The following is a 14,644-nucleotide window of genomic DNA, read 5'->3' as shown; positions in this document are numbered from 1 at the left end:
GAGGATCCTGCGGAGGGTGTAGAGCTGGTCCACTGTTCCACGGCCAGGACGAAAACCACACTGCTCCTCCTGAATACGAGATTTGACCTCCCGACGGACCCTCCTCTCCAGCACCCCTGAATAGACCTTACCAGGGAGGCTGAGGAGTGTGATCCCTCTGTAGTTCGAACACACCCTCCGGTCCCCCTTCTTAAAAAGACCACCACCCCGGTCTGCCAATCCAGAGGCACTGTCCCCGATGTCCACGCGATGTTGTAGAGGCGTGTCAACCACGACAGCCCCACAACATCCAGAGTCTTTAGGAACTCGGGGCGGATCTCATCCACCCCCGGGGCCCTGCCACCGAGGAGCTTTCCAACCACCTCAGTGACTTTGACCCCAGAGATAGGAGAGCCCACCCCAGAGTCCCCAGACTCTGCTTCCTCAAAGGAAGACGTGTTGGTGGAATTGAGGAGGTTTTTGAAGCATTCCCCCCACCGCTTCACGACGTCCCGAGTCGAGGTCAGCAGCACCCCATCGCCACTATACACAGTGTTAATGGTGCACTGCTTTCCTCTCCTGAGACGCCGGATGGTGGACCAGAATTTTCTCGAAGTCGTCCGGAAGTCGTTTTCCATGGCCTCACCGAACTCCTCCCATGTCCGAGTTTTTGCCTCAGAAACCGCCGAAGCCGTGTTCCGCTTGGCCATCCGGTACCTGTCAGCTGCCTCCGGAGTCCGACAGGCCAAAAAGGCCCGATAGGACTCCTTCTTCAGCTTGACGGCATCCCTTACTGCTGGGGTCCACCAGCGGGTTCGAGGATTGCCGCCGCGACAGGCACCGACCACCTTACGGCCACAGCTCCGATCGGCCGCCTCAACAATGGAGGCGCGGAACATGGCCCATTCGGACTCTGTCCCCCGCCTCCCCCGAGACAAGGGAGAAGCTCTGCCGGAGGTGGGCATTGAAACTCTTTCTGACAGGGGATTCTGCCAGACGTTCCCAGCAAACCCTCACAATACGTTTGGGTCTGCCAGGTCGGACCGGCATCTTCCCCCACCATCGGAGCCAACACACCACCAGGTGGTGATCAGTTGACAGCTCCGCCCCTCTCTACACCCGAGTGTCCAAAACATGCGGACGCAAATCCAATGACACGACTACGAAGTCGATCATCGAACTGCGGCCTAGGGTGTCCTGGTGCCAAGTGCACATATGGACACCCTTATGCTTGAACATGGTGTTCGTTATGGACAAACCGTGACGAGCACCGAAGTCCAATAACAGAACACCGCTCGGGTTCCGATCAGGGGGCCGTTCCTCCCAATCACGCCCCTCCTTATCTCACTGTCATTCCCCACGTGAGCGTTGAAGTCCCCCAGCAGGACGAGAGAGTCCCCAGAGGGAGCGCTCTCCAGCACACCCTCCAAGGACTCCAAAAAGGGTGGGTACTCTGAGCTGCTGTTTGGTGCATATGCACAAACAACAGTCAGGACCCGTCCCCCCACCCGAAGGCGGAGGGCGGCTACCCTCTCGTCCACCGGGGTAAACCCCAACGTACAGGCGCCGAGCCGGGGAGCAATAAGTATGCCCACACCTGCTCTGCGCCTCACACCGTGGGCAACTCCAGAGTGGAAGAGAGTCCAACCCCTCTCAAGAGGACTGGTACCAGAGCCCAAGCTGTGTGTGGAGGCGAGTCCGACTATGTCTAGTCGGAACTTCTCGGCCTCACACACCAGCTCGGGCTCCTTCCCTGCCAGAGAGGTGACATTCCATGTCCCAAGAGCCAGCTTCTGTAGCCGGGGGTCGGTCCGCCAAGGTCTCCTCCCTTGGCTGCCACCCAGCCTGCACTGCACCTGACCCCTTTGGCCCCTCCCACCGGTGGTGAGCCCGTGGGAAGGGGGACCCACGTTGCCTCTTCGGGCTGTGCCCGGCCGGGCCCCATGGGTACAGGCCCGGCCACCAGGCGCTCGCCAGCGAGCCCCGCCTCCAGGCCTGGCTCCAGAGGGGGGGCCCGGTGACCCACGTCCTGGCGAGGGAAACGTGTATCCAAAGTTTATGTTCGCCATAAGGAGTCTTCTGAGCCGTGCTTAGTCTGGCCCCTCACCTAGGACCTGTTTGCCATGGGTGACCCTGCCAGGGGCATAAAGCCCCAGACAACATAGCTCAGAGGATCATTGGGACACGCAAACCCCTCCACCACGTTAAGGTGCCGGCTCACGGAGGGGACTATCTGACACATTAGGGTATATTGTATATTGTAACTTAGCTTTGGAGTAATGAACTCTGAATACTACCTTAAATTGTATTAGATATCACTTCACCCTGGCTATTCCCTGGACTATCCATCTATCCATTTACTACCGCTTATCCAGGATCGGGTCACGGGGGCAGCATCTTTAGCAGGGAAACCCAGACTTCCCTCTCCCCAGCCACTTCAGCCAGCTCCTCCAGCGGGATCCCTACTGTTCCCAGGCCAGCCGAGAGTCTCTCCAGCGTGTCCTGGGTCGTCCCCGGGGTCTCCCGCGGTGATAGATTCCCGGAACACCTCTCCAGGGAGACATCCAGGAGGCATCCCAGCCAGATGCTCGAGCCACCTCAACTGGCCCCTCTCAATGCAGAATAGCGGCTCGACTGAGTCCCTCCTGGATGAGCGAGCTTCTCATCCTATCTATAAGGGAGAGCCCGGGCACCCTGCGAAGGAAACGCATTTTGGCCACTTGTATCTGGGATTTTGTTCTTTCAGTCACCAGCCACAGCTCATGACCATCGCTTCGCCTTTTGGTTCACTCCTTCAGCAGTTTGTGACTGTTGTTTGTGCCTATGCACTCCATCGTTCCACTGGGGGACTTCAACACCCGTGGGCAATGACAGTGTGATCTTGAAGGGTGTGGTTGTGAGGAAAGGTCCCCCTGATCAGAACCTTAGCGGTGTTACGTTACTGGACTTCTGTGGTCATCACGGGTTGTCCATAACGAGCACCATGTTTAAACATAAGGATGTCCATATATGCACTTGGCACCAGGACCCTTGCCCGATTTACAGGTCGATCTACATTCCTACCCTCAGCTATGGTCACGAGCTGTAGGTCGTGACGGAAAGAACAAGATCCCAGACACATTGAGAGGAGCCAGCTGGGGAACTTGGGCATCTGACTAGGATACCTCCTAGACCCCTCCCAAGAGAGGTTCCAAGAATGTCAGCAAGAAGCCCCTGGTACCACCCAGGATGTGCTGGAGAGACTATGCCTCCTGGCTGGCCTGGGAACACCATGGGATCCCCCAGAAGAGTTAGATGAAGTGGTCTGAGCTTCCCTGCTAAAGCTGCTATCCCTCGACCCGACCCTGTATAGGTGGTAGTAAATGGATGGATGAGTGTTTTTTTAGCAAGCAAACGCACTGTGAATGGAAGTTTTGTGTTTGTGACTAGATCTTTCCCTCTGTGGCAACTGGTGGTGTTAATATGACAATACAACAAATATAAAACTCTAACTTTTATTGTTTGATAAAGGGCAGGGTTTCTATGTCTCTATGAGGTATATTACCCCTGGACATAACCCCTACATTTTATAGTCCCATATTACATGTATACTGATATCCACCTTCCCCAGTTACCACAACGCTTGACAGGATTTTAAAATGAACATGTGGAAAAGTGAAGCTCCGTGAATGCTTTTCGTACGCTATGGATTGTACCAGTTTAAACTTAACTGAATATATCCTAGAAAACTATACCTTAAATAGAACGAGTGGAACCATGGTCACTCTATGATCTTACTGACTTTGAAGTTAACTTTTTGGTTTTTGGTCTATCTCTTTCTATAGCTGCGGAGGATGAGGACAAGGATGATGACTTCCGTGCGCCTCTTTATAAAACTGTGGAGATCAGAGGGATCCAGGTCAGGATGAAGTGGTGTTCAACTTGTCGCTTCTACCGACCGCCACGTTGCTCCCACTGCTCAGTCTGTGACAACTGTGTTGAGGTGTGCTCACACTTGCAAAGACATGGAAGACTGCAAATGAGCTTAATAAGCAATTTACACAATTATGCAACACCTTGAAAAAGTATACATACAACTTAAACGTTTTCACAGTTTCACCCCTAAAATCATAAACTTAAATTTACTTGTGTTGAGATTTTATTTGAGAGACAAACACAAAATAGTAACTAGAGCTATGAGCAGCTATAAAGGGCCCTCTCGCAGCCCTGGCCACGTTGTGGTCCTGGCACATTAGGGTACTGTCACATAGGACAAAAACCCTCTAAAATATAAATGTTTTTGGCAGGCCTTGTGTGTGTGCAAAGTTTCATGAGTTTTCAACTTGGTTTCGACGGCATAATTTTTCTTTGCAAGCAGCGTATTGCCTCGGCAATAGTGTGCAATGAAAAAAAAATAAATCCAGAACTTTATATCATCAAACGTCTTTAGATGAAACATCCAAGGTTCAAAGACAATTAGATACATATCGTAGGAAAAGATTGTTAAAATATCACGTCGTATAAAAGCACAAACATGGTGCAAAATTTCAAAATGGCTGCCTTACTGTTCGGTTCAGCATATGGCTACAAAATGAATTTATTTGTAGGTGTTGGGTATTACATATGCCTCCCAATTTTTGTCGAGAGAGGTTCAACTTTCGAACCAGGGGTGCTTTGTGAAAAATTTATAGGGGGCACTACTGAGAATTTAAGAAACTGCACAATGACCCTCCATAATTAGGGGTCACCAACTCCTTTCCCGATGCTCCTTACCAGCATGTTTTGGATATTTCCCTCCTCCAACCCACCTGATTCAAACAATCAGACTTCTGTAGAGCTTGTTGATGAGCTCATCATATGTGATGGCAAAAAGGGTCCACATGTGCCAAAAAAAAAATCAAAATTGAGGTATTGTTATATTCAAATTCTGCATTTTAATTCCCTTTAAAATGATATTTAATGCATGGACGTACCTCAAAAATTGACAAAGTTCCGGCAATTTTAATGTTGGAAGGTAGAAATCCCTAGTTTTGAGAAAAAGGGGTTTAAAGCTTTGGTACTTGCATCTTTCAAATGTCCATAGCAACCAGTACCTTAGGAAAAAGATATGAACCTGAAATTTTCAGGAACTGTTAAAATATCATTGGAAAGTCAATTCCAACAGCAGGCAAGGTCATCGTCCGAGATTTGAACCCTTTAAACGTTTTGGAAGTTTGACCTCTCAAGAGATGAAATCAGCCTCAACTTTGTCATGTTTTGGTTCTGTGCCGTTTCCTTTTTTTTTTTTTTTTTTTTTTTTCTTTTTTTTTGTAGTTGCAGAGGACAAGGCTGGAGGGCGGATCCTGCAACACACCTGCTACCCATCTTATCATCAGCCTGAAATAAAAGCCTGGCAGCAACAGGGAGGAGTGTCGGGTTCTTGTTCCGCAACGCCACTTGCCGAACCTGACGCTTTTGATTCTGCTTCCTTCCAAGCAGTTACTCCTGGTGCTGTGGACATCGCTAGTTATTAGACTTGTAGCCCTTTTCTTTAATACTTTAGCGAGTAGTACACTCCTCTCTGTTTTATCCGCCCTCCGGCGTGGTTTTCTGTTTTTCTGCTTTTTCTCACGACGTACACCTTTTTGTCGTCATCGCCTTTTGTTCCAAGCGATGCATTGTCCACTAATGTGCGCCTTTTGTTGTCTAAATTAAAGTGAGCGACTTTCGCCCTGGCTGGGTCTTCCCTTTACTGTTTTGAGTCCAACAAACACAACTCACCCCGTGACAGAATAACCCGACCAGAATGGACCCCACAGACGCAAACAGCCTTCGCCAGGCGTTAGCCAGCCGTGGGCGCTTACTTGGACAGCATGAGCAATATTTCCCTGAACTTAAGGAAGCCATGCCTGCGCTAACCACCCAGATCAGGGTCCCTTACCTTGAGCGTAGAGCAGAGATCTGAGTCCACGGCTGCTGAGGGATCATGGCCAGCTAGGACGTCCTCTTTCTCCGCCCCGTCCGCGGACCGGGCGACCGCTAACCCCGGTATACATGAACCCAATATTCCCCATCCTTCCCGCTACTCCGGCGACATCGGTGGGTGTGACAATTCATCCACCAGTGTAGTCTGGTCTTTGATCAGCAGCCATAAACTTTCCTGAACTTTCCACTACGAGGAATCAGCGCTGTGCGGGATCTTCTGGCGAGAACTCAACCCCGCATCAAAGACGTGTTGGTTGCAGGGGACGAGAAATCCGACCTGAAGAAACTCATCAAACTGGCCATTCGATTGGATAACAGGTTGCGGAAGCGACAGCAGGAGCGGAAGGAAGAGCGACGACCTGCTGCAGTAGACGCTGCTACCTACCACGTCCGTGGTGTGCTCCACCGACGCCCCGCCCCCTGTTGCGGCGTGGCGACACCCACCTCCAGGAGACAGCATCGAGCCCATGGAGCTGGGAGGAGGACGACTCAGCGGCGGAGCGCAGGAAACAAATGAGGAATCGGGTGTGCCTGTACTACGGGCAACCCAGACACCAACTTGCCACATGACGAAGGCTGTCTGATTGACATCCGGACGTCGCATCCAGTCCAGCCACCACCTGTAACAAAGTAACCAATGTGAATACTCCCAGCCCACGGGACCAAGTGACACAAGTAGCCACCCAGACTTTAAAAGACTACAATTGTCAGGGGCGGTGACATGGGGTGGTGGAAACATTAAGATAACGGCTTTGGTGGACTCTGGGGTGGATGATTGTATTGTCGACCGGAAAGTTGTTAGCGCTTTGAAATGTCTTGTAGTTAGACTTGACAAACCCCAGTGCATGACCTTAACGGGCGTCTGTTAGGTGTAATTATGTATAGAACCGAGAACCTATATTTGCGGTTGTTGGGAAATCATGTTGAAACAAGACCATTTTTCGTTATGTCTTCCCAGTCAGCCCCAGTGGTTGTGGGTCTGACTTGGCTGGCTAGACACAACCCTGACATAAACTGGGACATACCTATGTTAGAAAGAAGGAGGGTTTTTTTGTCATTCACATTGCCTGCAGTTGGCGGTAAACTCCCACTATGGCCCAACTAAAACAACAATCGAACCCATTAACCTAGACAACGTGCCGGCAGAATACCACAACCTGTGGGACGTTTTTAGCAAAGACCGGGCTTTGTCTCTCCCTCCGCATCGGTCGTATGATTGCGCGATAGAATTGGTTCCTGGCGCACCACTGCCTAAGACACACCTGTACTAAATATCCAAGCCGGAACTTCAAGCCCTCAAGGAATACATGACGACGTCGCGAGCTGCCGGGCTTATTTGGCCTTCCAAATCACCACTCGGGGCACGATTTTTCTTAACTGATAAAAAAAGACAAGACCCTGTGTCCAAGCATCGACTTCCGTGGGCTAAATGACATAACGATTAAAAACAAATACCCTTTGCCGCTAATGGAATCCGCATTCGCACAATTACATTCCGCTACTGTGTTTACCAAACTAGATCTTTGCAGTGCCTACCATTTGGTTAGGATAAGGGAAGGTGACGAATGGAAAACAGCATTTGAAATCCCCATTGGCCATTTTGAGTACTTGGTTATGCCCTTTGGCCTTTCAAACGCTCCCGCAATATTTCCGTGTCTTATTAACAACGTCTTGCGTGACATGCTTCACCACTTTTGTCTTGTTTACCTTGACGACATTTTGATTTTCTCCAGAAACCTCTCGGAACATCAGCAACACGTTTGGCTGGTGTTGGAGCGAATACTGGAAAACCGGCTATACGTGAATGCATAAAAGTGTGAATTCCAGACCATTTTGTGCAGTTTCTCGGATATATAGCTGAGAAGGGCCAATTTAGAGCTGACCTGGCCAAAATCCAGACAGTGATCGAGTGGCCAACTCCTACATCAAAAAAGTACTTGGAGGGGTTCCTAGGGTTTGCTAATTTCGACCGTCGGTTTATCCACAACTACAGTTCGAAAGCGGAACCTCTGACAAGGCTTACATCTACCAAGGTTCCGTTTGTTTGGACTCAGGAGACTGAGGCCGCTTTTGTTAATTGAAGCAATTATTTTCATGATAGCCGGTCTTAACACACCCTTAATGAGGTCCTCCCGTTTGTTGTCGAGGTTGATGCTTCAGAGACAGGAGTGGGGACGGTTTTGTCCCAACGGTCCCCAGCCGACCAGTAGCTGCATCCCTGCGCCTACTTTTCTCATCGGCTCAAACAAGCAGAATGCAGCTACGATGTGGGCAACCGTGAGCTGATGGCCATCATTCTGGCATTACAGGAATAGAGGCACTGGCTGGAGGGCGTGGCGGAACCCGTCTAGATTTTCACTGATCACAAGAACTTGGCATACCTCAGGGCCGCTCAGAGACTCAACCCCCAACAAGCACGCCGGGGCCCTGTTCTTGACCTGTTTTGGCTACATCATCACTTACTGACCAGGATCCCAGAATGCCAAGCCGGATGCCTTGTCCCGCATGTATGTTCCAGCCACCGAGGGGACTCTGCCTGACAATCATCCCGGGGAACAGCGTGTTGGGGGCCCTCCAATTTTGATTCGGTGAACGAATCTTTTATAAGAAATGATTCTAATGATTCAATTCATTCTAATGATTCAATTCATCTAAAAGAACTGTAATGCCCATCACTATCCTCCAGTGGGAGGTGGAGAAGAAGGTAGTGGAGGCGACCAGCAACACAGACCCCAGATGGTTGCCCTGGCAACAAATTGTTTGTGCCCGGGCATCTGTGTCAAGAGGTGTTGCAGTGGGGGCGCACATCCAAAGTGGCATGTTATCCTGGGGTCGGCCGAACTCTACTCATGATAGGGCAGATATTTGGTGGTCGGGACACCAAAGAATAAGTCTCATCCTGTACAGTGTGTGCTCGGAGCAAGCCTTCTCACCGTATGCCAGCCGGTCAGCTCCATCCGCTGCCCATTCCATCCCGTCCATGGTCACACTTGGCACTGGACTTCGTTACCGGTCTCCCTCCATCCCATGGTAAGTCTGTAATCCTTACTGTGGTGGACCGGTTCTCCAAAATGGCGCACTTCATTGCTCTGCCCAGCTTACCAACCTCTTTATAGACAATATTCTAAGTAGGGCCATATTTAGGATCTAAGTCCCATCCGACCTCATCTCCGACAGGGGGCCTCAGTTCGTGTCCAGGTTGCGGAAGGCTTTCTGCAAGTCATTGGGAGCAACTGCGAGCATGTCTTCGGGCTATCACCCTCAATGCAATGGTCAAACGGAGCGGGTCAACCAGGACTTAGAAGCTGCGTTCCGGCGTGTGTGTGTGTGTCATCAACATCTTTCCTTGCGGTCGTCCCACCTTGCATGGGTTGAATTAGCCCACAACACCCTCGTGTGCTCTGCCACAGGTTTGTCCCCGTTCCCTTCCCAGGAGGGCGAGGTCAGGTCGAGGTCAGCTCGCAGGGCTTGGATGCCAGGAGATCCCTATGCCGTATGGTGGCCCGCACCAGGCAGATTGCGGTCAAGCACCGGGTCCCAGCGCCGACCTACCAGCCGGTACAGAAGGTGTGGCTATCCACTCGTGACCTGCAGTTGGCTTGGAGTTCCAGGAAGCTGGGTACTCGGTACATCGGCCCCTTTGCCATTGACTCTGTGATCAACCCCGTGGCTGTTCGGCTCAGCTTGGCTCCCACGCTTAGGGTACACCCAGTCTTCCACATGTCTTTGCTCAAACCTGTCTCTGCCAGTCTGTTGTGTTCACCGGCCGCGTCTCCGCCACCTCCTTTGGTCATCAACGGTCAGCCGGCTTACACCAGGTCACATATGAATCAGGTGTGTTGGAAGTTGGAAACATCCAAAACATGCTAGAGCTCGTTACCTCTACTCTAAAATATAAATGTTTATGCCAGGCCTGAAGTGTGTACAGTTTTATGAGTTTTCACCTTGGTCTAAACCAGGAGTGGACAAACATGGTCCTCGAGGGCCGGAGTCCTGCATGCTTTGGATGTTTCCCTCTTCCAATACAAGCCGATTCGAATCAACAGCTTGCTGATAACCTGATCATATATCAGCTGTGGAGAAGGGAAACATCCAAAACCTGCAGGACTCCGGCCTTCGTGGACCAAGTTTTCCCATGCCTGGTCTAGACCCTAAAAAGCACTTTTTTTTTCTTTGCAAACAATGCATTGCCCTAGTAATAAAAGGCTAAAAATGGTACACAATTCCCAAACTAAATGAATGAACTTAGTGTTTGGTTTAGCATATGGCTCTCAAAAACTTTTTTGTAGGGTTTGGGCTGGTAGATATGCCTCCTATTTTTCACCAATCATCCCGGTTGCACATTAAACGTCCAACTGGAAACGCTTCATTAAAATTTTTTAGAGGGTGCGATTGAGCCATTTATTGAAAATTGTACAAAACATTTCTAAAATATTGATGTTCATGCTAGGTCTGATATGTGTGCAAAGTTACATGAGTTTTACCACGTTTTAGTCCTTCAAAAACGGCATAATTTTTCATTGCAAAAAGTGCATCGCCACAGCAACAGGGTGTGACGAAAGAAAAAGCTTTTTTTTTCATCTTTAACATCTTAAGATGTCACACGGCAAGTTTGAAGACGATCTGATAAATTCTGTAGGAGTTTGTTAAAATATAATACTGTAAATGTACAACATCATTTGACGGGAAACTTTTATTGGGAGGGGCAATATGACGGCCTCGCGGCTCCAAAAGTCTTGACCTATCAGCTATCCAGTCATATATTCAGATCAGTGGCTGTGTCCAAATGACCACTATTGTCCCCTAACACCTCATTCACTACATAGCCACGCACTATATAGTGGCCTAATATGTAATGCCCTCATTCAGTCTTCTTTGCAAACGGAGTTTCTCGTGTCTGTCAATAAATCATTGTGTTCAGCTTGAATCTCGGCCAGGACCTTGTCATTTTAATTTGATTCTGAGTTTTTAAACTTAGTCATTTTGCAACCCGACTTAGGCAAATCTTGCTCCAGGTATGAAACATGTAATTTCTTGATGTACGATCGCGGCTGAGAGGACAAAACTGCACTGCGGACCGACGCTTCAACACCAATCTGAGCGATTGTCACCAACATCAATTTGCATAAAAAGCAAAATAACAGCGAAATCTTTGAATACTTATTTTAATCACAGCTTTTTTTTTTATTTTAAGTTTGTTCCCGCCTGCACCATGAATGTGTTGAGAAAGATTGTTTACATATATTTCACATGCATTTCACATAATGAAACCATGATTGTGGACAGCACAACAAACAATGACCTCCCAGCCATGTCACTTATTTACTTATTTACTTTATGTTACTCCCTCGATAATCTTTACTTCATGGCGTGGCCGCTGCACTTCACATCAAAGGTGTAAATTTACGAAAAAGTAAATTTTCAGTTGTAAATAGGCAAATTGTGTCAAATCAAGTTTCAGAAATACGAAGTCAAAACCAAGTTCTTTCATAAATCTTAGCCAAACAAATCCTCAGATTGGTGATTTATGCCTGACCACCTCTACTGAGTGGTTCCAGCAGATTACAAGAAAAAAAAACAAGATCACTGTGCCGTCAGAGAGACATCTCAACTGTGCAAGACCCTCAGGTATAAGACATAAGCTTGAAGGAGAAAGCACAAAAGAACACCTATGTAGCCAGTTGACAATTTAGCTTTTTTTTTTTTTTTTTTTTTTTTTTTTGGGAGGGGGGATTAATTAAAAATTACCAAGACGTGAATGCATCATGCTTTAGGGCTGACTTTATTTTAACCTGAAATTGGGACTGGCATGAAGTTGTAAGGAATTATTTAAGGTAAATCACAAGTTTATATAATTTAAAGAGAACTTTCTCATTCAACACAATAATCAATCAAAGCATACAGTATTCCCCAATCTGCTAAAGTATAGTTCCATGGTGTCTAGGGCTTGATCTCAGAGATATTTTCTTTGCTTTTACAGGACTTTGACCACCACTGTCCATGGGTCAATAACTGCATCGGCAGGAGAAATTACCGATACTTCTTTCTCTTCCTCCTTTCTCTGACTGCCCACATCATGGCTGTGTTCGGCTTTGGGTTGCTCTTCATCCTCTATCATCACCAGTATATTGATCGCCTCCATGTGATTGTCACGTATCCTTGAATGAGGGGTCTTTCCTGTATGTGTTATATGCTTGTTTAATTTCAAACGATAACATTAGTCTGCATTAAAAATAATAATAATAATGTGTAAACAAAGTAGAGATGTCTCGATTAAGATTTTTTAGCTTTTTTTGATTATTTTTTAGGTTTGCTCTTTCTGATACCGAACCGATCCCCGATCCGATACTGATTTTTATATATATATACATACATATATATATATATATATATATATATATATATATATATATATATATATATATATATATATATAATAAAACATAAAAAATTGAATGTTTCATTCAGCTTCGGGTGCTGCGCTTCAGAAAACAAACCAGTTTCTAGATACAATGTATAAAAAAACGAGTGCAAATTGCTGCTAAGGCTATTTTTGATACATGACATGCATGTTTAGTAATAAGAAAAAAAGACAAATAGCTTAGAAAAAAAAAGTTATTCTTTCAAAAGTGCTCGTGCTGAACATCCCAGACAAACAAAAGAAACGAAAAAGAGCTGAATAGACTATTCAATAGAGGGCATAAAACATATCGGAACAAAACCCTGAATTGTTGTTGTTGTTTTTAATCTTCAAATGATAAAATTAAAGTTCTTTTTGATAAAGATAAGCTCAGTCAAGTCAGCTGACAAACGGTTTCGCTTCTCATCCAGTACATTTGAGGTAGCACTAAAAAGTCTCTCACTGTCCACGCTTCTGCATGGGGCACAGAGAAACTTGGCTGCAACAACAGCTAGGGACTCTGTTTAGCATGTGCCTTCCAGTACTCAAGAGGACTGACTGACCTGGAAATGGTTTGTGCGGTGAGGTAGTTCTTCAATTCAGTAACAGTTGAAGTAAAGGTTGCAGACCTTCTTTCAACTTCATTCTCTGCCAAAATCTCATCGAAGACGCTTCTGAGTTTGCTGGTTTCTGCATGACTTACACGAGGTGCTTTTCTCACTGGCTCTTCATTTGGCACGTCGCTGCTGGCTGTGCTGACCTTCTCCATTGTCTCAAGGAGCCAATCTTTAGCAAGTTTCTGGTTAGTTGGATTAGAAAAATATCTATGAAAATAATAAATATTAAACTTACACAAAAATCATAAAGATTGTAAATAAATAATTATGGCAAAGCTAGGACTTACCTGTCTTTATATCTGGGATCAATCAAAGTTACGATGTTGTAGAGTGGCTCAGTCTCAATGTTGGAGAAGCACCTGTTTACAGCCTCTAAGAGAGTGTGCATTGTTTTGATTCCCATGTCAGTATGTTCTTCTTCTCAAGAGAAGACGCTTCGGGACGGTAATAGCAGGGTATTACATCAGCACATGTTGCGGTCTCTGAACTCACTGCTGTCATGTGCTAGATGTTGGATCCCAACATCAGTACCTAACAGACACTTGACCTCACGGTCATGAACCCAAACTTAACAAGTCACTTAACCCTGGCATGACCCCAGACATGACAGATCACGATAGTAAGCATAACTAAACCCGTACATGACCCTAGTCACGATAGTAAGCGTCACAAAACTCGTACATGACCCTAGTCACGAAAATAAGCATGACCTAACCCGTACATGACCCTAGCCATGACAGTAAGAATAACATAACCCGTACATGACACTAGTCATGACAGTAAGCATAACTCTTGCGTGAATGATACATGTGACCACGGACCTGACTGGGTACAGTTCCTTGCAATCCTGCTGGAGATCGACCAAGACGCCATACGAGTGAGTCCCGGGCCGAGCAGGAGGGCGTCCAGGACGCCAGACGAAGGGTGTGGCGGCTGCAGAACCTGCGCCGCCAGACAAGGAGCTGAGGACAGCCGCAGGGTGTGTGCCGTCGGACGTGGAGTAGAGACAACCGTTGGCCGGATGCCTCCGGGCGCTCGGGACTGGAGCGGGGGGCAGACACTGGCCGAGCGCCGCCGAAACTGGAGTGAGAGAGAGAAGGCCGCTGGTGGAAGCTTCCGGGCGCCCGGGACTGGAGCGGTGGGCGGACGCTGGCTAAGAGCCACCGGAACTGGAGAGAGAGAGCGAAGGCCGCAGGCTGGACGCCTCCGGGCGCCCGGGACTGGCGTGGGGGCGGACGCTGGCCGAGCGCCGCCGGAACTGGAGCGAGAGAGAGAAGGCCGCTAGCCGGGCGCCGTCACCCCGGACTGAAGTGGGAGGCAGACGCTGGCCGGGCGCTGCCGGAACTGGACCAAGACAGAGATGGCTGCTGGCCGGACGCCTCAGGGCACCCGGGACTGGAGTGGGGGGGCGGACGCTGGCCGAGTGCCGCCGGAACTGGAGCGAGCGAGAGAGAGAAGGCCGCTAGCCGGGCGTCGTCACCCGGGACTGGAGTGGGAGGCAGACGCTGGCCGGGCGCCGTTGGAACTGGAGCAAGAGAGAGATGGCTGCTGGCCGGATGCCGCCAGGCGCCCGGGACTGGAGCGGGAGGCGGACGCTGGCACAGCGCCGCCGGAACTGGAACGGGAGAGTCGCCGCGAGGAGGGGACTTGAGACAATGGCAACTCTGTCGAGACAAGGGAACTTGAGCTTGATAAAGATGGACTT

At 48.5% G+C, this 14,644-nt stretch overlaps 1 protein-coding gene across 6 annotated transcripts in view; it reads left to right on the top strand.

Moving 5' to 3' along the window:
• LOC144020760 (palmitoyltransferase ZDHHC5-A-like) overlaps nt 1-14,644 on the top strand; it is a 50,815-nt gene that overhangs the window by 13,219 nt on the left and 22,952 nt on the right. For 5 of the 6 annotated variants that reach the window (XR_013283963.1, XM_077524536.1, XM_077524534.1 and 2 more), the window contains 2 exons: nt 3,804-3,961; nt 11,903-12,075. Coding sequence is in view for 5 of the 6 variants with exons in the window: in XM_077524534.1 (XP_077380660.1) it covers nt 3,804-3,961; nt 11,903-12,075 (331 nt within the window). In the remaining variant the exon portion in view is untranslated. The remainder of the gene's footprint in view (nt 1-3,803; nt 3,962-11,902; nt 12,076-14,644) is intronic. The other variant, XM_077524535.1, reaches the window with a different exon arrangement.

This window comes from Festucalex cinctus, chromosome 6 (assembly GCF_051991245.1).
Source record: "Festucalex cinctus isolate MCC-2025b chromosome 6, RoL_Fcin_1.0, whole genome shotgun sequence".
Lineage (NCBI taxonomy): Eukaryota > Metazoa > Chordata > Actinopteri > Syngnathiformes > Syngnathidae > Festucalex > Festucalex cinctus.
The sequence above is the reverse complement of the archived record's forward strand: the minus strand, read 5'-3'. Positions and strand labels throughout refer to the sequence as shown.